The following is a 24965-nucleotide window of genomic DNA, read 5'->3' on the forward strand; positions in this document are numbered from 1 at the left end:
GAAAGGTTGGTAATGGCTCACATCAACACCATTATCCCAGAAACTCTAGACCAACTCCAATTTTCATACCGCCCAAACAGATCCACAGATGATGCAGTCTTTATTGCACTCCACACTGGCCTTTCGCACCTGGACAAAATGAACATTTATGTGAGAATGCTATTCATTGACTACAGCTTAGCGTTCAACACCATAGTACCCTCAAAGCTCATCACTAAGCTAAGGATCCTGGCACTAAACACCTCCTCTGCAACTGGATCCTGGACTTCCTGACGGGCTGCCCCCAGGTGGTGAGGGTAGGTAGCAACACATCTGCCACGCTGATCCTCAACACTGGAGCTCCCCAAGGGTGTGTGCTCAGTCCCCTCCTGTACTCCTTGTTCACCCACAACTGCATGGCCAGGCACGACTCCAACACCATCATTAAGTTTGCAGACGACACAACAGTGATCACCGACAACGACGAGACAGCCTATAGTGAGGAGGTCAGAGACCTGGCCTGGTGGTGCCAGAATAACAACCTATCCCTCAACGTAACCAAGACTAAGGAGATAATTGTGGACTACAGGAAAAGGAGGACCGAGCACACCCCCATTCTCATCGACGAGGCTGTAGTGGAGCAGGTTGAGAGCTTCAAGTTCTTTGGTGTCCACATCAACAACAAACTAGAATGGTCCAAACACACCAAGACAGTCGTGAAGAGGGCACGAAAAAGCCTATTCCCCCTCAGGAAACTAAAAAGATTTTGCATGGGTCCTGAGATCCTCAAAAGGTTCTACAGCTGCAACATCGAGAGCATCCTGGCTGGTTGCATCACTGCCTGGTACGGCAATTGCTCAGCCTCTGACCCCAAGGCACTACAGAGGGTAGTGCGAACGGCCCAGTACATCACTGGGGCTAAGCTGCCTGCCATCCAGGACCTCTACACCAGGCGGTGTCAGAGGAAGGCCCTAAAAATTGTCAAAGACCCCAGCCACCCCAGTCATAGACTGTTCTCTCTACCACCGCATGTCAAGCGGTACCGGAGTGCCAAGTCTAATACACAAAGTTTTTACCCCCAAGCCATAAGACTCCTGAACAGGTAATCAAATGGCTACCCGGACTATTTGCATTGTGTATATCCAAATATAGGCATATACATGTTTCAGTATCCAGACGTAAATAGTAATGCTTTACCAATAATTAATGAATTTACTAACACCATCCTCATAAGTTATACTACACTGAACAAAAATATAAACGCAGCATGTAAAGTGTTGGTCCCATGTTTCATGAGCTGAAACAAAACATCCCAGAAAGTTTCCATACGCACAGAAAGCTTATTTCTCTCAAATGATGTGCATAAATTTGTTTACATCTCTGTTAGTGAGAATTTCTCCTTTGCCAAGATAATCCATCCACTTGACAGGTGTGGCATATCAAGAAGCTTATTAAACATGATCATTAGACAGGTGCACCTTGTGCTGGGGACAATAAAAGGCCACTCCAAAATGTGCAGGTTTGTCACACATAACAATGCCACAGATGTCTCAAGTTTTGAAGGAACGTGCAATTGGAATGCAGACTACAGGAATGTCCATCAGAGCTGTTGCCAGAGAATTGAATGTTAATTTCTCTACCATAAGCCGCCTCCAACATTATTTTAAAGAATTTGGCAGTACGTCCAATCGGCCTCACAACTGCAGACCGCGTGTATGGCATCTCGTGGGCGAGCAGTTTTTTTGGTGTCAGAGTTGAGAACAGAGTGCCCCATGGTGGCAGTGGGGTTATGGAATGGGTAGGCATAAGCTACGGACAACAGACACAATTGCATTTTATCAATGATAATTTGAATGCACAGAAATACAGTGACGAGATCCTGAGGCAAATTGTGCATATCTGTATTCCCAGTAGTGAAATCCATAGATTAGGGCCTAATGAATTTATTTCAATTGACTGATTTCATTATATGAACTGTAACTCAGTAAAATCTTTGAAATTGTTGCATGTTGTGTTTATATTTTTGTACAGTATATTAAAGATTCTCTGCACTGTAAACAATTGTAAGCTGCCATTCAATAGGCTACTGCCGCCATCTACTGGCAGATTTTGCATTGCACTTGTGCAGTAATGCAACAACAATAAATTGCAGATTACTTAAGATTGTTGATTTTTTAGCTGAAAGACAGAGCTAACAGATTTTATTTAGCTTTGTTCCAGATACTGTGTGAGGACCTGGCTCCTCTAGTTCCTCAGAGGTGGATCCATTAAAAATAGGGTGTTGGTCTCCCTGGGGCTGATGGCCAACCAGGAAAGGTTCAGGGGAGTGGCAGACAGCTCATGTTTACAAACATCTTTACCGGGAATGCTGGTTCTGTGCACGATGCCAGAGTGTACAAGACCAGCAACCTCAAGGCCCACCTGGTGACCAACCCACTACCCAAGCAATAACATCTGCTCTGGGATTCTGCGTACCCCCTGAGTGTGCACTTAATTGTCCCATTCAGAAACAATAGCCACCTTGAAGATGAACAAAAGCATTTCAACCAGGTCCACAGTTCGACACGTGGAGACATTGAGGGATCACAGAGGAAATACCAGAAGAGGCCACCATTGACCCCGTCCCTAACCCTGCCTCAGACCTCCAAAGGGCAGCTGTTTGACAGGCAGCAATGCTGAAGAGGGACAACCTGACTAGAATTCTATAAGCTACAACACACATCTACACTCACACACATGTATACCCAACCACACACATGCACCCACCCATCACTGACGTCCACCTAGCAAAATTAGTATAGTGCATAACCACATTTAATCAATAATTATTTTGGGACTAGATGAGAAAAATGTTTGTGTGTTTAGCAAAGCCACAGTTCAATGAAAAAGTTTACATTTCAATAAAAAAAAATAAAAAAAAGTGTGTTATTAACGATTTCAGTTAAACATACAATCAAGGAAAATCTCAGGATAATTATTTATTAGTGTACAATTAAACAACCAAAATAGCCATGACAATTAGTTATTAATGATTTCAGTTAAACATGCAATCAAGCAAAGTCTCAGGACAATTATTTATTAGTGCACAATTAAACAATAAATAAATAGATTTAGACTGCTGTTCTATGAAATTCTGGAGTGCAGCAGTAGACTGTTGAAGAATATTGTTCCTCTCAATCTGTGCTTGAAGTGTTTGTTTCTGAGGTGCAATGATGTTGTCCAGTTTCGCCTTCTTTTTAGGTTGTGTGCAGGGAGGGGTGTTGGCATGAGGGTTATAAGGTGTTGTAGTAGAGGGTGAGAGGCTGTCAGTGTTACTGTAGCGTGCTGTGTGGGGGTTGTCTGTGGAGGTGCTGGTTGAGTGACAGTGTAATCAGTATTGTGTGCTGTATGTTGTGTGAGTGTAGTGCTGCTAGGGATGGTGTGAGTGACAGTGTAATTAGTATTGTGTGCTGTATGTTGTGTGAGTGTAGTGATGTTAGGGATGGTGTGAGTGACAGTGTGAGTGTTGCGTATGGCAAATTATTATACTGTATAATGACTGTTGGGGTCACCGCAGGATCACCAAAGAACCTCTTCCATGATGGAGTAGAACTCCCACTTCCTTCTCCCCTGCCCCGTCTTCTGATGCCCGTCGAAGACGGCCTTGTACCAGTGTGACACACACTTTGGCATCATGAGTGCACATTAACAGTACATGACAGCAGTAGCTGCTCTCGCTCTCTTTCCATGTGTGTGTTTGTATGTGTGTGTAAGTAATTTAAATAGTGAGAACCAAATAGCAATAGGAAATAAAAGGAGAAAGGAAATAAAGAGGAGAAAGACAAGAGAGGTACTTAAATAGACTTTGACACTTTGAAAATTAGAAATGTGTAATATCTGAAAATGTAGCTAGCTAGACTCTCTTAACCGTATACATGGATGGACGCTTCTCCCTCTGTCACTTATGCCTCGGTTGCCCTTAGTTTGAAGATGTAATCCGGAGACAGGTTTTTTATATAACAGCCTTCTGTGTGTTCTCTTTTCGACTCCGTCTGCATATTTGCAATCAAATGCCAGAATTTTCTAAATTCCCTGAGATGTCATACTCCAATTCCATTGATATCAAAACGCGGTCCTCCAGAAAGTGGAGAGCAACACTTATGCAGTTCTACTAAGTGATATCTTTCAAAAAAGCCACCTTAGAAAGAATTACCTACACATACTGACCAGCTCATATTACAGACAGAAACGTGCTACATGGCAGACCAAACCGAACTCATCTCTCGGCATTATCCAGCCCACTCATAATCTCAGGCAATCATGGCTAGCGGGAAGGTTGCCGCCTTTTTCCATGGCTAAAACAACTAGGCTCGTAAATTAACCATTTTATTTGTATTTACAGTTTGTTATTAAGGCACATGAAAGTTCACATGTTCCAGAAGGCATTTGCCAAAAAAGGCATACGTCTTGTTTCCTGAAATGAGTCACAAATTAGAACCTAACACCAGCTAATGTTAGCTAGCTACCTAAGATGAGGCTGAATAAGTTTCTAGTTAGCTAACATAGCTAGTTTCTCTGCTAAATATGAAAAAGTAAATTGAGCAACACAATAAAATGCATCATAACTAACCGTGTTCAACATTTGCTAGCGTTTAACTACAAGTTAATTGACAACTAGTGACTTTACTCGCCCCTGGTGCTTCCGCTGCTCTCCATCTTCTCAATTTTTGTTTGCCACACACAGCCCTTTCTAACTGTTAGCTAACGTTAGGAAACGTTCACAGCCAACATCAAGCTAACATATATATATATATATATATATATATACATACACATATATGTATATACATAAATATGTATATAAATATATTCATGTATATAAATATATATGTATATAAATAGGTTGACCTCAGGTCTCCCCACTGGAAGCCCGATGTAGGGGGAGTGTAGGGGGATCTAACTTTGCACAGTACTAATGCAATTAGTAAAATCAGTCACACTATGTAATGCCACTAAATAAACCACAATTCATTCATAATACTGTGAATATATAGTTTCACAGACATATTGTTGCATTTTTTTCTGGTTTGTGCGAAATCGTTAAGAATAATATAAAACCAGTCTGCACACCACCAAGGTGAATTGGTTTAGTCTTGACAATGTTGGGGGATGGGTAATGTATTGATGCTCGAGTGCCAAATCAACACAAATTTGGTTCTGTTCGTCTTTGTTACTTTTTGATATTTATGAGTATTATTTTTGTTTATATTTTTATGTTTTAAATGTTATGATTATTTGTGTTATTCCAAATGTTTAAAAAAAAATACGTTTTGGTTCGCCCAGGGAGCCATACAAGCTTGAACTGCCAGTGACCCTCCACCGAATAGCAGGCAGTGAAAGCAAAATAGTGTAGCGACCCGCACAGACAGCTGTGTGTTATGTGTTAGGCTAGTAGGTGGTTGTGTTGTACTTACCAGTACCCAGTGTTCGCGGGGTCCGACATGTCAATCAACCTGCTATCTGCCAATCACGGGAATGCCTGGAATGTTCTGATGCCGGGCATCCTGGCGTGTAGGGGGGTTGGGCAGGGAGATGGAGCATTGGAAGTTAAGACCAGGTTTAGCCTTTGTTCTCTCTCTTACGTCTGGGCTTCACAAGAGGTCACGATTGGCTTGTGGGTTCTTTCATTTATTTGGCGTGGGCTACGGCCAAACCGTAGCCTGTGTAAAGTTGGTTTAATAAACCGTCAATTCGTAAACTCAATCCTCTGTCTGGACAATTGTTCCTTTATGATCTAGTCAGGTCATTACAATAGTGTTTGCTTTGCGACGCTCAGTTTGCCACTCATTGTTGAATTTGCGATTTCTGACATATGTAACCTTTGTCTAATGGCAATTGAGCACTGATATGTTTTATCTATAATTTCTCTTCATATGACAAGGATTGAAAAGGATTTGCCAGTAGATTGTCAAAGTGATTCACGAGGACGACTGCTAGCTAAGATTTTGAAAGTATGTTGACACATACTTTTGGTCATGTAGTGCATGTCACATCAATAAATGGCAGAATTCCATGCAAAATATCTCCCACATGCGACAGGGGCCCGTGAAATAAATATTACAATGAAACAAGTTAGGAAGAGTAAGCTTGTCCTTGGTGACAAACCCTCAACCTTCAGAGCCCTATACTACTTACCTGGTTCATTCAGGATAAATGTTATTAGCCCCCCGAGTTAGCCTGCCCCTGAGCAAGTTAGATCTGAACGATTCATCGCCATATAAATTGACCAACATATCTTTATTAAGCCAGGGCAGGCAAGGCACAAAGTATTAGAAATAATTGTTCTATTATTTAAAAAACCCAGTTCTGATACCATGGCTTGCATGAATTGAGAGATGTTTTGTTTTTGATTAACTGACAAAGTTTAAACACGTACATTATAAAGCAAAATATAAAACAAAGCTTATACATTCCCCCACGACTTACATGAAATATGATCAACTGGTTAGAGTGAAGAAAATGCTAGCTACCTATTCACCATTCAGACAATGTAGGCCTACAGTTTAATTTTAATTGATGGAAACTAAGTATGAACCTGCTTGGAATGTTTTGTACAGCTGAAATAGGCCATTCTTTACCCTTACCTCAGTCTGTTGAGTGTCTTTGCAGTGGTATGCTTACTCTATAGTCATCGTCTTAACCACTGTCCTGTCAGTTTGTATTTGTAAATAATCTATTGGACCTAGATGGGGGAGGGAGGACTGAATGTCTTGAAATGCTGAGACCTAAGGACAAACCACCATTCACGACTTGAACAGCACCACAGATGACAACCTCGTGAAAATCCTCAATGTATTTACAAAGGACTAGGGTTATTCAACGCTGTTTCCTTTTGTTCCAGCCCAGTAGCAACACTCATCCACCAACAAATCAAGGGCTCGATGAGTAGAATCAGCTGGAGTCCTGCGTTAGAACTGAAGTGTGCATACCCTGGAGTTAAGATAGGCCTACTTTAAACCAGACACTAAAACCACACATATAGCATTGCCGTTGGATATATTAGCATAAATTGAAAGATCAAGCACTCAATAATGCATCTTATTTTGTGGTTCAAAGTTCACAATTGCATATTAATATAACAAATCACTTCTCTTCAGACAGGCGATGTGATGGGGAATGCTACCTAGCACAGAAACACTAACAGTCCAGGGCTCAGCTGGAACATAGAAAACGAGTAGGGAGATTTGTGAGAAGGGATAAGGACAGTAAACAGTAGTGGTTCTTGTTTCCCCAGCCCTAATACAACTCTTTAGTGATTCAGAGTCTGTACACTAATATACAGAAGACATTTGGTACATGAGATTATTCATAAAAGTCATTGCAAACCCTTTATAATGCCATGGTGACTATGGATACGTTTCTAACCAAAAAGGCACTGCTGTGTTGGTTTGGCTGCGAGGACGATGACTCAAACATTCTTTCATGACTCAATCACAGTCATTCTCACCGATCGATGGCCGGCAACTATTTCTAATATAAACAAGGAATATGGTGTAGGCCTTAACACAGGAACACTTTTGAAGAGAACTTAAGTTTAAACTGCAAAATAATGATGAATCTTATTCGAAAACATTGGTGGTTTGTTTAACGAGGATAAATGTCATTTTTTTTGCATATAGGCTAACACATACCTCTTTTAAGCTAACTATCAGGGCTTCGATGAAGCATGGACACACAAACGATACATAATTGGGAAGAGATGGATCACTATACTGAAAATGACAAACATTTCAGACAGCAGACCTGTATATTTGACAGATGTAGTTTGGGGACAGATCTTCTCCCATAGGGCTGCAGTCTGACTACATACATTTCTGTGTGAACTTTGGCAAAATGGACAGCAAACACGTTAGAACAATGTTGTAAGTAGCCTGAGGAATATTAAATCATGATTAGCTATGGCATTCACGGACGGTTAGAAGTAGGATCTTGGATAGCAGGCTGGTAAGCGCAACAGGTGGAAGTGCCCCACCAGGTGGAAGTTAAGGCATCACATCTTGGAGGAGGCAGTGATGGCAGTGGCTCCTCCAAGGGTATACACTCTCACAGCGTCCTGTGAGAGTGGGAGGAGACAAGGAGATTTGAGGCTATTAAAAAAAACACAATCTTGTCAAACACAATCTTGTTTACGAGGGGAACTGAAAGAAACAGTCACATACTAAATAGAAAGAAAAAAGTACAAACTAAAAGTTCTACTTAAATACAATGTGTATGAAACCATTCAGTTAACGCAACTTTTGATTTTCATGAAGGATCTACAATATACTTAAAACTGCTCATGTAAATAAATGCGACCACACTTCGATCTTTATTTGTCTCCAAATATTTCATGAATTATCCCTCTTCACCTGCAACAAGCCAACTCAGATGTGCGAGTGCTTTTCCTACTTTGACTATACTGCATCACTCATGGGGGGGACGACATGTTTACTGTTGCCTTGTTGACATGCGCTTTGGTGTCTGTTGACAGCAAACAAATGGACTTACCTTCTTGGGCTCGGCATCGTTGAGTCGGGCCTGGACCCCGTTTCCATAGTCTGCATGCACAGCCATCAGGTTCTGAACCTGGAAAAACAGGGAGTGAGAGCAGAGGGCGAGCGGGTCAGAACAGTGTTGTTAGTGATGGCACTGTAAATTATTAAACATTACATTGCAAAGATGGCCTTTGTGGTAGTGAGGAAGATGATACCAACTATATAACAGCCATCATTGCTGATACTAATGATGAAAGTGATGACTTAGACAATCTTAATGATGGTGATGATAACTCACCCAGCGTTTCTGGATGAAGACTTGGGCTCCCTTCAGGGCACCAGCCATATTCTGACAAAGCCTCTGACGCTCCTCCTCGTTCAGCACCTTAGTGAAGAAGGTACGCACCTGCAATACATATACACAAAGGGTCAGGGCACTGGTCACATACACCAATCAGCATTAAGAAATAACCAATAAAATATTTATTTCATTATTTGTAATCATAAAGCATTTAATATGTAAAATAACAAAGATTTCTTTATAGGGTGTATCATTATTGGCCCTGCCAGTGCAGTGCACACAGCTCGGTGTGTAGTAAATGAACCTCGTGTCACATCAGCACAACCCCCTTTACCGGACAGGGAAGACATGAAAATGCTGGGGTTAGTGGAAAAGTATGTTGACGTTTTCCCTTGAAGCCGAGCTAACGATTCCGGATCACCGGCTTTAAATCAGACTGATCCCACCAAGCTCTGTCCTCCACGGCAGAAGCTAGCATTCCTCGTTCTGACGTGCTCCACCCGGCGTCAGTGCAAATCTCTGAGTCTCTAGTCTCCCCCTTTGGGAGTAACTAATGCATTGATACATTGGCATTAAGTGTAATGTGTAACTCTATAGGTTGACATTCAGTAACTTCATGTTAGGACTGAACCACAACTTGCATTTTAAAATTGCTCACTGCACAACTCAGTCAATACTTTTTTAGCAGTATGCGCCCGCATGACCTGTTAAGTACAAGCTTGATTGTGTATCATCTCTATCCACAATTAGAATATCATTCTCTAGCAATTTGATAAACAAATGATTGAATTCATCATTCCCCTGTATCGATTACGTATCATCATCATTTACCCTGTAACCATTGATTCGTGTATTGATTTTTATTATCACATTTGTAGTTTACTTGTTATTTTGGGGGTTTTCTGACCCAAAACAAGCTCTAGAAAACTGTACGATTTCACAAATCTGATACTAGGCTCATCAGATATACTGTACCTTCAGATAAATCAATGATTACTATTATTCTCAGTTCTGTCTTAGCTAAGATGTCAGATATTCTTAAAATACAATGTTTGTCCAATAATCAACTGGTGCCCCCCCCATTCATAAAATATATTAATTCATAAAGTTTAGTAATAACTTAACCAATATTCCCAACACACGGGTTCTCTACCTGTGTGACGTTGTCGTCGTCAGTACTGTTGTAGCGACCCACATCTGGGGACACCTTAAATCTGGTCTCCACGTGCTGGGGCTGGGTCTCTGGAGCACTGAAGCTGTTGGGGAAGTAGTTGGGAGCTCCAGCCTGGTTGTCAAACATGCACATGGGCCCATCTCGCTGGTAGTTAGCCACACGGGTCCTGAAGGGGCAGTTGACAGGCAGCTGCAGGTAGTTGGCGCCCAGCCGGTGCCGGTGTGTGTCTGGGTAGGAGAACAGACGCCCCTGCAGCATCTTGTCAGGGCTGGGCTCGATGCCCGGGGGCATGTTGCTGGGGTCAAAGGCTAGCTGCTCGATCTCGGCAAAGTAGTTGGCAGGGTTTCTGTTGAGCACCAACCTCCCCACAGGAATGAGGGGGTACTCCTCGTGAGACCACACCTAAGGAGTAAGAGAGACGTGTAGCTACCTCGCATGCCAACCAAGGTGCATGGCCGTGCAAAAGAATTCCATGAACATGTAGGCTTGCATGACCCCCTTATTTTCACCTAATAATTATCCTGACTAAATAACAGCTATGACAATCAGTTGCCAATCACACTAATGCTCACAGATGCTATGACAACATAACAGATATCAGCCCACTGTCAGATCTTTCAGTGTTTACGTTGAGGAAGTCCCCCCTCTTGTGGAAAAGCCAGAGTACTGCCAATGTCTGGATATTCTGGGAATGTGTTTTTGTGGCAGGTTAAAATGGCGAAGAAAGTACAAAGACATCAGGTATTCCCGTCACATTCTTTCAAAACCAAGGGAACACATTGATAAATGTTAGGGAATGGACCTACTATAAAGAGAGAGTGGTTCCCACATAACTGAATAGAATATTATGAGAAATAAAGTTGCAATATCTAACTTTTTGGGGCGACCCGACCAAATTCACATAGAAATTGAGTTCTAAATTGTTCTTTCTCATTGAAAGTAAGTCTCAAAAGTGGTAGATCTGTTCTATATGCGCTACTTCTATGCTGCCCGTTCTTGCTTTCCTTTTGGTTTAGTACACCAGCTTCAAACACCTGAAAATACAATATCTTTGGTTATGGAAAATATATATCACAGCGGTTTAGACGGTGCAATGATTCTCTACACAATGACTACTTGCTTTGTCGCAAACTTAAATTAGGCAAATGTTGGAGCGATTACTGCTTATTGCATCTCTAAGGTACCTTGGTCAGGTCAAAGGGGTTCCACTGGAACTTCTCTGCCTGCTCAAAGGTCATGACCTGGATGTAAAAGGACCAGGAGGGGAAGTTGCCGTTGGCGATGGAGGTGTAAAGGTCTCGGATGGCGTAGTCCGGGTCGGTGGAAGCCAGGTGCTCGGCGTCCTCAGGTTTCATGTTCTTGATGCCCTGGTCGGTCTGAGATGGGAAGGTTGCTATGGGTTACTGTTAGGTGAGAATTATCGGTTAATTGAATGATTAGAATATTCCGCCCTGAAACATATAATTGTACGGAAGTGATTAGAATGTATAACATCATAATCAATAAATGTGTAGTCCTAGTCAGAATTAGGGTAAAGACAATATGTCTTTATGGTATTATAAACACAGACTGTCTGAGCTCAGTGCCGACCTGACTAGAGATTTGGGAGAGAACAGGGAGTGTGTCTCAAGGACAAGGTCACTAATCTCTGGCGGCTGGGTAGCAGGTGTGTGTGTGCGTCTGTGTGTGTGTGTGTGTGCGTATGGTTGTGTGAATATGTGGGCGTGAGAAGTCAGTATAAAATGAATTGTTTTGTATTCTTGATTTTAGAACGTTCCGTGAATAAACCTTTTTGACTATTTAGCTGGGCTTCCGTCTGTTTCATTCGACCAGGATCTTACAAATTCTGGTTTGCAGACTGAGTAATATATTGAAATTGGGTTATGAACCTGGAGAACAAAATTCTCTTATCAGTTACTATGGACCCTGTCCCAATTTCTCCAACTACGTTTCCTTCTTTCCCACCATCACCCTCTTGTATCCTTTAGTTAATTAGTTATAGTTGACTCCTCTATCCATTTAAGTGTAGTGCATTTCACTAGTCCTGTACAGTACATTATTTTTAATTGTGCTTTGACCTTGTAATGGAACTTGCAGTAGACGGGCTGACCCTCGGCGTTGACCAGCTTGAAGGTGTGGGAGCCGTAGCCGTTCATGTGGCGGAAGCCGTCAGGCAGACCACGGTCACTGAATAGGAAGGACACCTTCACAGAGACGAGAACAAATAGGAGACCATGAACAAAGACACATGTTCAGTCATTAGCAATTGAGCTATTGTAAGTAAATAAGATCTAGAAAAACGTAAGTATATAAGGATGATGTAATAATCTGATCAGGAAAGAGATGCATACGCAGCACCCACCATTCCTAGACATAATGGCAAAGCTATGAAGTTGTTAATGGCATGTTGTTACTCAAATTTGGCTTAGTGTGGGGTGAAATCAGAAAATACAATGTCAGAAAACCATCCATCGATCTATCGTGTGCGCGTGCGTGCATGTAAAGGTTTGGTTGCAGGTAGAGAGGAGCAACTACAGCACCTGATGCATACACTCAGGCCGCAGGCTCCAGAAGTCCCACACCATGTCTGGGTCCTTTAGGTGAGTCTGGGGGTTGCGCTTCTGAGAGTGGATAAAGGATGGGAACTGCACAGACAAAGGGATATCAGAGAGATGCGGTACTGGTACATATCAAAACGGGGAGATTAACTCATGTATAGCACCATAACACATAATATCCACCCATACACACAAAACATCTTGGTCTCACACACACACACACTACACCCTGAACCTTGGCCACGGTAACACACACCCTGAACCTTGGCCACGGTAACACACACCCTGAACCTTGGCCACGGTAACACACACCCTGAACCTTGGTCACGGCAACACACACCCTACAGCTTGAACCTTGGCCACGGTAACACACACCCTACAGCTTGAACCTTGGCCACGGTAACACACACCCTACAGCTTGAACCTTGGTCACGGTAACACACACCCTGAACCTTGGTCACGGTAACACACACCCTGAACCTTGGTCACGGTAACACACACCCTGAACCTTGGTCACGGCAACACACACCCTGAACCTTGGCCACGGCAACACACACCCTGAACCTTGGCCACGGTAACACACACCCTGAACCTTGGCCACGGTAACACACACCCTGAACCTTGGCCACGGTAACACACACCCTGAACCTTGGCCACGGTAACACACACCCTGAACCTTGGCCACGGTAACACACACCCTGAACCTTGGCCACGGTAACACACACCCTGAACCTTGGCCACGGTAACACACACCCTGAACCTTGGCCACGGTAACACACACCCTGAACCTTGGCCACGGTAACACACACCCTGAACCTTGGCCACGGTAACACACACCCTGAACCTTGGCCACGGTAACACACACCCTGAACCTTGGCCACGGTAACACACACCCTGAACCTTGGCCACGGTAACACACACCCTGAACCTTGGCCACGGTAACACACACCCTGAACCTTGGCCACGGTAACACACACCCTGAACCTTGGCCACGGTAACACACACCCTGAACCTTGGCCACGGTAACACACACCCTGAACCTTGGCCACGGCAACACACACCCTGAACCTTGGCCACGGTAACACACACCCTGAACCTTGGCCACGGTAACACACACCCTGAACCTTGGCCACGGTAACACACACCCTGAACCTTGGCCACGGTAACACACACCCTGAACCTTGGTCACGGTAACACACACCCTGAACCTTGGTCACGGCAACACACACCCTGAACCTTGGTCACGGCAACACACACCCTGAACCTTGGCCACGGCAACACACACCCTGAACCTTGGCCACGGTAACACACACCCTGAACCTTGGCCACGGTAACACACACCCTGAACCTTGGCCACGGTAACACACACCCTGAACCTTGGCCACGGTAACACACACCCTGAACCTTGGTCACGGCAACACACACCCTGAACCTTGGCCACGGTAACACACACCCTGAACCTTGGCCACGGTAACACACACACTGAACCTTGGCCACGGTAACACACACCCTGAACCTTGGCCACGGCAACACACACCCTGAACCTTGGTCACGGCAACACACACCCTGAACCTTGGTCACGGCAACACACACACTACAGCTTGAACCTTGGCCACGGTAACACACACCCTGAACCTTGGCCACGGCAACACACACACTACAGCCTGAACCTTGGCCACGGCAACACACACACTACAGCCTGAACCTTGGCCACGGTAACACACACCCTGAACCTTGGCCACGGCAACACACACACTACACCCTGAACCTTGGCCACGGTAACACACACACTACAGCCTGAACCTTGGCCACGGCAACACACACACTACACCCTGAACCGTGGCCACGGTAACACACACCCTGAACCTTGGCCACGGCAACACACACACTACACCCTGAACCTTGGCCACGGTAACACACACCCTGAACCTTGGCCACGGCAACACACACACTACACCCTGAACCTTGGCCACGGTAACACACACCCTGAACCTTGGCCACGGTAACACACACCCTGAACCTTGGCCACGGTAACACACACACTACACCCTGAACCTTGGCCACGGTAACACACACCCTGAACCTTGGTCACGGCAACACACACACTACAGCTTGAACCTTGGCCACGGTAACACACACTACACCCTGAACCTTGGCCACGGTAACACACACTACACCCTGAACCTTGGCCACAGTAACACACACTACACCCTGAACCTTGGCCACGGTAACACACACTACACCCTGAACCTAGGCCACGGTAACACACACACACACTACACCCTGAACCTAGGCTGGGCACACAGGCTCAATCTTGACTCACACGTGTCTGGACTCACCAGCATGGCGTCCCTGATAAAGAATATGGGGGTGTTGTTGCCAGTAAGGTCCCAGTTGCCCTCGTCAGTGTAGAACTTGACTGCAAAGCCACGTGGGTCTCTCACTGTGTCGGCTGAGCCCGATTCTCCAGCTGCACGAGTTAGATACAAAATATAAGACAATTAGAAACTCACAGTTTAAACAAGACATTATTTACAGATGAAAAAAAAAAATATGACATTGTCTATTTCCCGGTATTTATTCAATGACGTATTGAAGAAACATCACCGTCTTTTTGGATGTTGTAATTGCCGAGTAATTGAATTTTGCCTTTATTTTGTATCATTTCAAACACTCAAGAAATGCCAAACAACTTTGAAAAAGCTAGAGACCTAGGTCAAGTCAATTCAATAGAAAAGAGATTCCAGGGAACTTCAGGTGGGTTCAGGGAGCCTATACGTTTCTGGGACATGTAGGCTAACTGTATCAAAGTATTAATCCAGATTGTTTTACGGAGTTTGTCTTTTCTTTGGATTCCCAGCTAATTTCATTCCTGCAATAGCAGTTTTCCCACTGAGGCTTTGGGTCAGGGTTAGTGATGGACACTTGCACATCAAGGTCACTACACTACGGACTGCTCGTCACCCGACAGCATCAATCACGTAGACAACACCATTTTCTCATGGGGCTCTTGCACAAGCTGTTTGTATAGCTCTGGCAGGAGACAACTGTCCAGGCATCCGCTATGAGCGTTACTAGAGCTGTTATAAGAGTGTTATTTGGTCAAATTAGGAATTTTCTATTCGTCAGAAGTTAACGTGAACTCGGTCAAGGATTCTTCTGATATCGGCAAACATGGCTTTTGCAGACAATCTTAACCAGAGGCATTGACTACAAGTATCATAAACAAGCTAATATTGGTAGCAAATACATACTACATGATACAGTTCTTCTTTACACATGATCTTGAGGAAACAAGTAAATGTGTTTGTAGCAGTTTTATGGAAAAGCCGGAGGGAGCAACCTCAATAAAACTGTACTATGTAAGTGTACTATGTAAGACAAAAAAAATGTCATGTAGGCTAATGTAACCAGTAAGAAAGTGGAGAAGCTAAGTGGTGGTGCGTCTTACCCACAGTGGAGAAGCGGATGGCGATAGGTGTGGTCTTGCCCACATGCTCAAACACCTTGGCCTTGCAGTAGCGAGAGATGTCATGTGTCACCTCAAAGTACCCGAACGCTCCTGTTGAGGAAGAGGCAGTACATGGTCAGTTACCGTTGTATTTTATGTTAGCTAGTTAAGAGATATACATTTTTGTTCCCTTTATCGAAGTTGCCAAAAGAGTCCGTCACCGAAACGAGACGCCAGTCTCTGCTGTTGCCTAGGGTCGGTTTCCGAGACTAGAGATGGCACGGCTAGTTAGGCTAACGTAGATTATCACTCCTAATTTAAAACCAATGTATCTTTACTGTCATTGTAGGCAGTGCAAAACAAAGTTACTTGTGTAACCCCGGTTCTCTGATAATATGAGTATGATGTATTACTATGGAGAGTCGCCAGGATCACCAACTCTAGGAAGGACCTACTGTATCAAAAGCATCTGCTGGAGACACAGGTAGAGTGTCAAATGAGGTGAGCCCCTCACTTCCTTATAAGAAGGCACTCTCTCATTCTCTGGTCCTTCTCAAGCATGCTTCTCTTCCTCGCGCCCTTGCCAGCAAAGGAATGCGGTGATACATCTCACCTCATTATCAGAGAACCGGGGTTACGCAAGTAACCTTAAGTTCTATCAAATACTTGTTTCGATGTATCATTATGGGGATATGGCCAACTCCTGTATCACAAAACATTCTCTGAAGCCACGATAGTCCAAACATTAGCAACCTTCAAGAGGCTCCGAAACTGAGGGAGTACGAACCAAGAAAGTGCAGAAACAACCAGTCGGGAAAAACCTTGTAACAAAGCGAGGGGAAGCCCAATCCGTGTCCCAAAAACAGTGCCAAAGATATAAACTCCTCTGTAGAAGAGGGCCCTTTCAGGCCCCTCCAAAGGCTGTTGATCTCACCCCTATAAAACAACATAATGTTGCCCAATGAGGGAAGAACATAACACCCTCGCCTGAGCTCTCATTCAGTCCAAGTAGATGTGCAACGAGCATACGCCCTACTGAGGAAGGCGACAGATGAAAAGCCATAGGCCCCAAGGTGCAACAATAAGAAAATGTCAACCTAGGCCAAAGGATGGAGTTAGGTACATTCATCTGAAAAATCCCTGGGCACACTGAGGGCGCAAACAGTGCTGGTAAAGCACAGTCCACACACTCGCTTATGGGTGCCAAGGGCTGTAGCAAAGCGAAAGACAAAGAAATATTACAGCTCCACGCTGCTATGAAAATATCTTAAGCCCAATAGACATGCCCCAGGACTAGCTAAAGGCTTAGCGACTGGGCGTATGCGACGTGCCCCCCCCTAAAAACTACATAATAGGGATGGATAAACGGCAATACTGTCAGGGCCTTGGCAGGCCAAGAAAGCGGCTAGTGGACCTTAACAAAGAAAACCTTTTTTCTCTGTCCAACAAGTCCTGCAAGGAGCATAGGACCATGGAAAACAGAGTAGGAAGGAACAGTTGGTTTAGTCATTCCACTTCTCCAAGAAAAACAACCCAGAGCGTGCATGAGGAGGCTGGCACTCTCTTCCAACATTCGAGGGCCTGTCTTTTATTAATTTTTTACTCAGCACAGTATTCCTAATGCTGGGAAGTAGAAGACCTATGTAACTGGTATGTCTTGGCCCTGTTCCATGGAGGGTTGTCAAGAGCGAAGATATCCCCAGCCTCTTGCGCCCAACTGATGGGGATGTCCGGTTATCTGAACCAATTGCAGTAAAAAAAAAAAAAAGTATGAATAAAATAAACAAGTCAGAACGTACCAGATCATTGTCTGAGGCTCTGACGTCTGGCGAGTGCGCCGTCCTCGCTCAGCCCCTTCTCCCACCAGCGCTAGGCTCATGGTACGACCACAGCCTTAAATGGCACTATGGGAGGCACAGAGGTTTAAGTCTAATCACACAGATCTCCTCCCAGGCATCTGGATCTAGGGTGTCTGAGTCCAGTTGTTTCCCCACCACCTCCATTAGATCAGCATGATAAGCCAACCATTTTTCAAAAAGGTCACATTGATGGCCAATTTGTTGGGCCAAGTACGTTTACTGAAAAAGAATTGAGGCAGTAAAGTGGACCATCTTTCTAGCGAGTGAGGTGCCAGTGTCGCTAGTAAAACGGCGCGAGGAACTAAGGTGCTAAGCCAAGACGGCGCCACTGTGGGAGCGTAACCAAACCTAAATTCCTCCATATTGTGCATGTTCAGGCTTGGGGTGCCCCTAGCAAGAATCATGCTAGTGAGGGGTTTGTCCTATGAGCTCTTAGCTTCCCTGAGGCATGCGGGTACCACCGGGAGTTGCTTTACCGCGGCTGAATGAGACCAGTCTCTTCTCGTTGTATAGGTCCCTTAACGGGCACGGAGGAGCCCAAACTCCAATGGAGACAGTGAGCGGAAGGAGTCGAGGCTATCCATGACCTCGCTAGGTTGCGGGGAGCTGAGCGTCAGCTTTCGCTGTTGGCTTGGAGACAAAAGGGGCTATCGAGATAGATGCTCGTTTAAACCTCAGACCTGCCCCAGTCAGCAGTGAGCACAGGACTCAGGGTCATAAAGTGCCTCTTGGGCATGTTCCTTTCCCAGGCAATTGATGCATAGAAGGTGGGTATCCTTCCCCGCAATCATGGAATCGCAAGTGCAAGAACGTGGGGGTCCAAGTGCTGGGCTAGGCTCGTCCTGGGATACTAGAGGCCATTGTGAGGAACAAGGCTTGCTTGGAGGAAAAAGCAATCCCAGTTGTAAGAACGAGTAGACTGCATAGGCTAGCTAGTTAGAAGCCTTGCAGCTGGTGGCTAGCAAATGGTAGCTTGTGTAAACAGTGTTATGAGCTAGCTAGTTAGAAGCCTTGCGGTTAATAACTAGCAATAATGAGCACTAGAATGCTATAACCACGAGGCTAGTGGAGCATTAGCTAGCAGCAGAGTTAGCCCGCAGGTAATGTGCTCTCATGACAGAAGGAACCTTAAGGCTGAGAAGGATGAACGTAGCTAGACGAGAGAAGGGAGCTAGCAATGCTACCGTGTTGCAGGTAAGGTATGCTAGTGAGGTTAGCTTGCATCTCAGTGAGCTAACCGAGTTAGACTTGCAACTAACCGAGTTAGCCTTGCAGCTAACCGAGTCTCAATAGCTTGCCGTGAAGCTAGCTACCAAGGGAGACTGAAAGTAGAAAACCTTTCGGTCCGTACAAAACCTCTCGAAATGCTCTGAAGACCTACGGTTGGGCAGCGATATCCTTCATGGTTCGCTTGTAAAGCAGTTGAGCAGGAAAACAGGGATCAATCGTGCAGAGGAGAGCTAGAGAGTAATGCTTTTCACAAGAATGAATGACCACATGGTGGGCGAGTGGCTCGTTATAAGGAAGTGAGGGATCACACCTCCTTCGCCACTACCTACTTGTCTGCAACAGACGCTTCCGACAGGTCCTTCTAAGAGTTGGTGATCCTGGCGAATCCCCATAGTGATACATCAAAACGAGTATTCAAAAGAGAACCACTGAACTTGTCATTATACAAAATGAGGTGAGGTTATATTCAACTTCACAAACAAATGTGCTGCCTTCACCATGTTGTGTACACATTCCTTGGAAGATTAGTGAGTAAACAGTGAGTAAACACCTGCAAACAAAGCCATACATGTGGTGCACTTTACCCCTCGTGTAGTGGGCCAACAGATTGTCACATGATCATGGTCTTTATAATACTAGACTGGAGAGCCGCTTACAGTTGGCGTTTTGGCGTAGACCCAAAAGTAGGCCCACAATTGATAACTAGATGTCTAGGACAGGGTAGTGTTTCTCCAACCAATACGTAAAGCTCCACTGTTAGGTAAAACATCTAGTGGTGTCTGACTGTCATTTCTGCTTGTCTAAACAGTTTGACACATATACTGAACAAAAATATAAACGCAACATCTAATGTCTTGGTCCCATGTTTAATGAGCGCAGAAAGAAAATAGACCGAAATTTCTCCACATGCACAAAATGCATTTTTTTTGGGGGGGGTACACAATTGTTTACATCCCTGTTAGTGAGCATTTCTCCTTTGCCAAGATAATACATCCACTTGACAGGTTTGGCATAACAAGAAGCTGATTAAACAGCAGGATCATTACACAGGTGCACCTTGTGCTAGGGACAATACAAATAAAAGTTGAGGAAGCGTGCAATTGGAATGCTGACAAAGATGAATGCCCACCACAGCTGTTGCCAGAGAATTGACTTAATTTCTCTACCAACGTCATTGTAGAGAATTTGTCAGTACATCCAACAGGCCTCACAACCGCAGACCATGTGTGTGGCATATCTGTATCCCCTGTCATGTGAAATACATAGATTAGGGCCTAATGATTTTTTAATGACTTATTTTCTTATATGAACTATAACTAAGTCAAATCTTTGAAACTGCTGCATGTGCGATTATATTTTTGTTCAGTATATATTGCATTAATGTTAATCAGCGCCAGTCTTAAATTCATTGGTAGTGCTGGACACCCACCGCCTCCCTTGGCGTGCACCACCCTCTCTGGGATGCGCTCACGGTCGAAGTGTGACATCTCATCTATGAACGGGGTGTCCTGCACCAGGAGGGGCCCCTGGGGACCTGTGGTCATTATATTCAGCTTGTCCCCTACCGGGTGACCAGCCCCTGTGGTCAGGGTGTCTGGCCTCTGAAGGGAAAGCAATGGAATAGACATTATACATAGCGAAGACATTGAATGATCAAATGCTTTTTATTTTTTACCTTTATTTAACTAGGCAAGTCAGTTAACAACAAATTCTTACTTACATTCACGGCCTCATTGCGTCATTCATGCTATTGTTACAATTCAATATTGGCCAATTCAGACTTAAGAAATGTATGCCTTTCCTAAGCACTTTTCAATAGTTGGTATTCAGATTTACCTTATGCAGGTGCGTAACGGGCTTTGCAGGCATGGTTCCCTTGCACGCTCGGAATACATTTATACCCCTTTTACTACCCAATTTCATGATTATGAACTTGTCTCATCACTGCAACTCCCCAGCGGGCTAGTGAGAGACGAAGGTCGAGTCATGCGTCCTCCGAAACATGACCTGCCTAACCATGCTTCTAGGGTCCATTTTCCTCTATTTCCAACTGACATGCCCAAAGTAAACTGCCTGTTGCTCAGGCCCTGGAGCCAGGATATGCATATAATTGGTACCTTTGGAAAGAAAACACTCTGGAGTTTGTAGAAATGTTAAAATAATGTAAAAGACTATAACACAATAGATATGGTAGGAGAAAATCCAAAGAAAAACCACCCGGATTTTTTGAGCCCATCCTCTTCCATTAGAACATATAGGGGGGAAAATGTAATCTAGCTCCCAGTATGCAATTCCTATGGTTTCCACTGGATGTCAGTAGTATTTGTTCAAGGTTTCAGGCTTGTTTCTTCCCAAATGAGGAAGAATTATGAGTTTTAGTACTGGGATACAGACTTGGAAATCAGTCTATGCACGCGCGACAAAGAGAATGCACACCTGCTAATATCATTTTCCTATTGAACATACATTCCGTATGAAATATTATAGTTTTATTACATTTTAGGGTATCTGAGGATTAAATAGAAACGTATTTTGACTTGTAACAACGTTCAGCGGTAGCTTTTTGGATTCCTTTCTCTGCATGTTGAACGAGTGGATTACTCAAATCGATGGCGCCAACTAAACTGACTTTTTGGGATATAAAGAAGGATTTTATCTAACAAAACAAAACTACATGTTGTAGCTGGGACCCTTTGGATGACAAATTAGAGGAAGATTTTCAAAATGTAAGTGAATATTTAAATCACTATTTGTGAATTTATGAAACCTGCGCTAGTGGAAAAATATTTTGATGTGGGGCGCCGTCCTCAATCGCATGGCATGCTTTCGCTGTAAAGCCTATTGTAAATCGGACAGTGCCGTTAAATTAACAAGAATTAAAGTTTTTTACTGATATAAGACACTTGTATGTACATAAATGTTCAATATCCATAATTTTTATGAATATTTATTTGGATTGCGCGCCCTCCAGGTTCACCGGAAGTTGTCCCGCTAGCGGGACCCCTATCCCAGAGAGGTTTAACACCCCCTCGCTTAACCCGGAAGCCAGCTGCACCAATGTGTTGGAGGAAACACCGTTCAACTGACCACGACGTCAGCCTGCAGGCACCCATCCAGCCACAAGGAGTCGCTAGAGTGCGATGAGCCAATTAAAGTCCCCCGGCCTAACCCGGACAACGCTGGGCCAATTGTGCACCGCCCCTATGGGACTCCCGGTCACAGCAGGTAATGACATGAACCCCAGGCTGTAGTGGCGCCGTAACACTGCTATGCATTGCCTTAGGCCGCTACGCCACTCCGGAGGCCAGAATCATTTTTATTCAAAAAGCTGAAAACCCTCCCACTTGCTGGCCAACAGCAAAAACGGGCAGATTCTGGGCAGTCATTAATTTTTATTCCGGGCCGAATCAATCAGTTCCGGCCCCCCGGAAGAGGGCCGCTTCTGGGCCGATTCCTCATTGCTAGCTGTGCATATGGCGAATGAAAGAATGCCATGTGTTTACTTGGTCTCATCACAGACAACTTTAGCATTTTAGCTAACTTGCAACTACTGGGCCCCGTGTGGCTCAGTTGGTAGAGCATGGCGCTTGCAACGCCAGGGTTGTGGGTTCAATTCCCACGGGGGGCCAGTACAAAAAAAAAGTATGAATGTATGTACTTGTAAGTCGCTCTGGATAAGAGCGTCTGCTAAATGACTTAAATGTAAATGTACTTATTAATTTGCATCTACTTGTCATACGAAATGGGTGCTTGACATCCACGAATGCATACCATAACAAAGATAACATATCATAGAGGAAGGCCCTAAAAAATTGTCAGACTCTCTCTGCTACCGCACGGCAAGCGGTACCGGAGATCCAAATATAGGTCCAAGAGGCTTCTAAACAGCTTCTACCCCCAAGCCATAAGACTCTAGTCAAATGGCTACACAGACTATTTGCATCCCCCCCCCCCCCCCCCCTTACACCACTGCTACTCTGTTGTCATCTATGCATAGTCACTTTAATAATTCTACCTACATGTACATACTACCTCAACTAACCGGTACCCACCTGTATATATAGTCTCGCTATTGTAATTTTACTGTACGTAAGTAAGCATTTCACTGTAAGGTCTACCTACACCTGTTGTATTCGGCGCATGTGACTAATAAAATGTGATACTAAATGAGTTGCTAACGCCGGCTCCGCGCTTTCCTGATCGTGGTATAGCCGCGTTCCGACTAGAGAGAATGTAATGAACGTCTAATCAGATTATTGTAGCTAGAAGTATTCTATTCTAAAAAATAAAAAAAAGTCAAGAGCTCAACCTGCAAGTGCTAAGCGAACGTTAGCTAACAGCAGCAATCCGCTAGCAGCCATCTAACAATTCCTGACCCCCCACCCCATGCACGACCAGAAATGAATACAATTCTAACACAAATGTGCGTTGACTTTGTACGAAATGTTGTGGAATTGTATCGTGCCAGGGTTCTTAAATTATAGTAAATGTGTTAACTGATGCAGCTAACTGTCGAGCCAGGAGACACGAATAGGACCCTGGATGACCTCTCACCCATTTCACAACAAACTCCCCTTGCTTGAACTGCGCAACATTATCGTCGCGTCTATATAAATGAATCATCGAAATGGACAAACCTGAGCGCTTCGGCCCTCTTTCCATAGCTTCATTTGATCGGTTGCTTTCCCTCTATAATCAGCCATCGTGAAAACAAAACTTTAAACCACAAATGCGTGAAAAATGGATATGCTTGCTAGCTAAATAGCAGAGTTTATGTATTTTGTACGGCTTGGCTCCTCCTCCTTGGCTAATGGGTATTCATTCCGCCGATTCAGTTGCAAAACGTTTCTTAAACGGAGGCTAACGGAACGAAACGGGGCGGGACTTCTCAAAATATTTCCAATATAAACTCTCGTTTCAGTTTGGACTAATAACCTAGCTAGTTCGGTTGACTGGATGACCTAGCTAGCTAGCTACTTTCGGACCAAAGGGCAACAAAGGGAGAGATAAAGGGAAAGAAGCGGGGAGATAACAAAATCATAGATAGCATAGCACAAACATATCAAACCAGGCCATTTGTTGCATTTCTTATATTTGAAACAATGTTTACACAATACACATATTTGGTGGCACAACCATAACTTGTGCTAAACAAGTGCATGCATGGCATCGATCACAAAATGCAAATGCTCACTGTGGGCTAAATGAAAATATTGCTTCAATAATGAATTTGGCACAGTAGGAAATATTGCATCACATTGTTGATTGTGGAATGGAAAGGAGTGGTAAGGAATGGTTGCCCAGATGCAGCATTTAACAAGCTTCTTGTTAGAATTTTTGTTGAGGTTATTTAGTGACAATACTGTATTTTGTGCCTTTAAACGCATGGTTAGTTTTGCACTGAATTAATAAAAATCACATTTGCCAGGTAATAAGGGCGATCTGACCTGTTTATACAATGCAAGGGGAGGTCACTTGTTAATTCACATTCTGTTGTACAAACATTATTGCCAAATTGTTACAGATAGCAAATAAAGGTCTTCATTGCATCCCCTCACAATGCAACCAAGTGAAATAATCAGTTACATCCAAGTCAACAGTAATGGTTGTCGAGGTCAACATCGATAAAGCCCATTTTAGTATTTTATGCATTCACCTAGATAATATGGTGCTCTTACTCCAAAAGTGAGTCCAGAAGGTTATGTTTAGCAGTTTAAAGCAGATAGAGGATAAAATGGGTAAAACTGACCACTAAATGCATCCACAAACAATTATTACACGTTTATAAGGGCTACATAAGCATGAGATATGGCTTCATTGTGGAATGCATTGGGTGACATACCTTTTAAGACATAGTAAATAGTAAATCGATCTACTGAATTAATATTCACCTGATAATG

General features: G+C 44.0%; 1 protein-coding gene across 1 annotated transcript; it reads right to left on the bottom strand.

Moving 5' to 3' along the window:
• Positions 1 to 6230: 6230 nt before the first annotated feature.
• On the bottom strand, positions 6231 to 23938 carry cat (catalase). Its single transcript, XM_039017093.1, has 11 exons — positions 23703 to 23938; positions 20495 to 20666; positions 15977 to 16087; positions 14865 to 14995; positions 12508 to 12612; positions 12046 to 12171; positions 11152 to 11343; positions 9947 to 10369; positions 8791 to 8898; positions 8506 to 8583; positions 6231 to 8071 (listed from the first exon to the last, which is right to left on the bottom strand). The coding sequence occupies exons 1-11, from the start codon at positions 23766 to 23768 to the stop codon at positions 8009 to 8011; spliced, it is 1575 nt and encodes a 524-aa protein (XP_038873021.1). The 5' UTR covers positions 23769 to 23938; the 3' UTR covers positions 6231 to 8008.
• Positions 23939 to 24965: the final 1027 nt, after the last annotated feature.

The sequence above is a fragment of the Salvelinus namaycush genome, chromosome 21 (genome assembly GCF_016432855.1).
Source record: "Salvelinus namaycush isolate Seneca chromosome 21, SaNama_1.0, whole genome shotgun sequence".
Taxonomy (NCBI): domain Eukaryota; kingdom Metazoa; phylum Chordata; class Actinopteri; order Salmoniformes; family Salmonidae; genus Salvelinus; species Salvelinus namaycush.

Bases quoted from the DNA above. Each gene is read 5' to 3' on its own strand.
- cat (XM_039017093.1), bottom strand. From the start codon at position 23,768: ATGGCTGATTATAGAGGGAAAGCAACCGATCAAATGAAGCTATGGAAA. The intron at 14,996-15,976 runs GTAAGACGCACC...TAACTCGTGCAG, and splicing joins CATCCGCTTCTCCACTGTGG to CTGGAGAATCGGGCTCAGCC. The intron at 12,172-12,507 runs GTGCTGTAGTTG...GTCTCTGTGAAG, and splicing joins GGCCTGAGTGTATGCATCAG to GTGTCCTTCCTATTCAGTGA.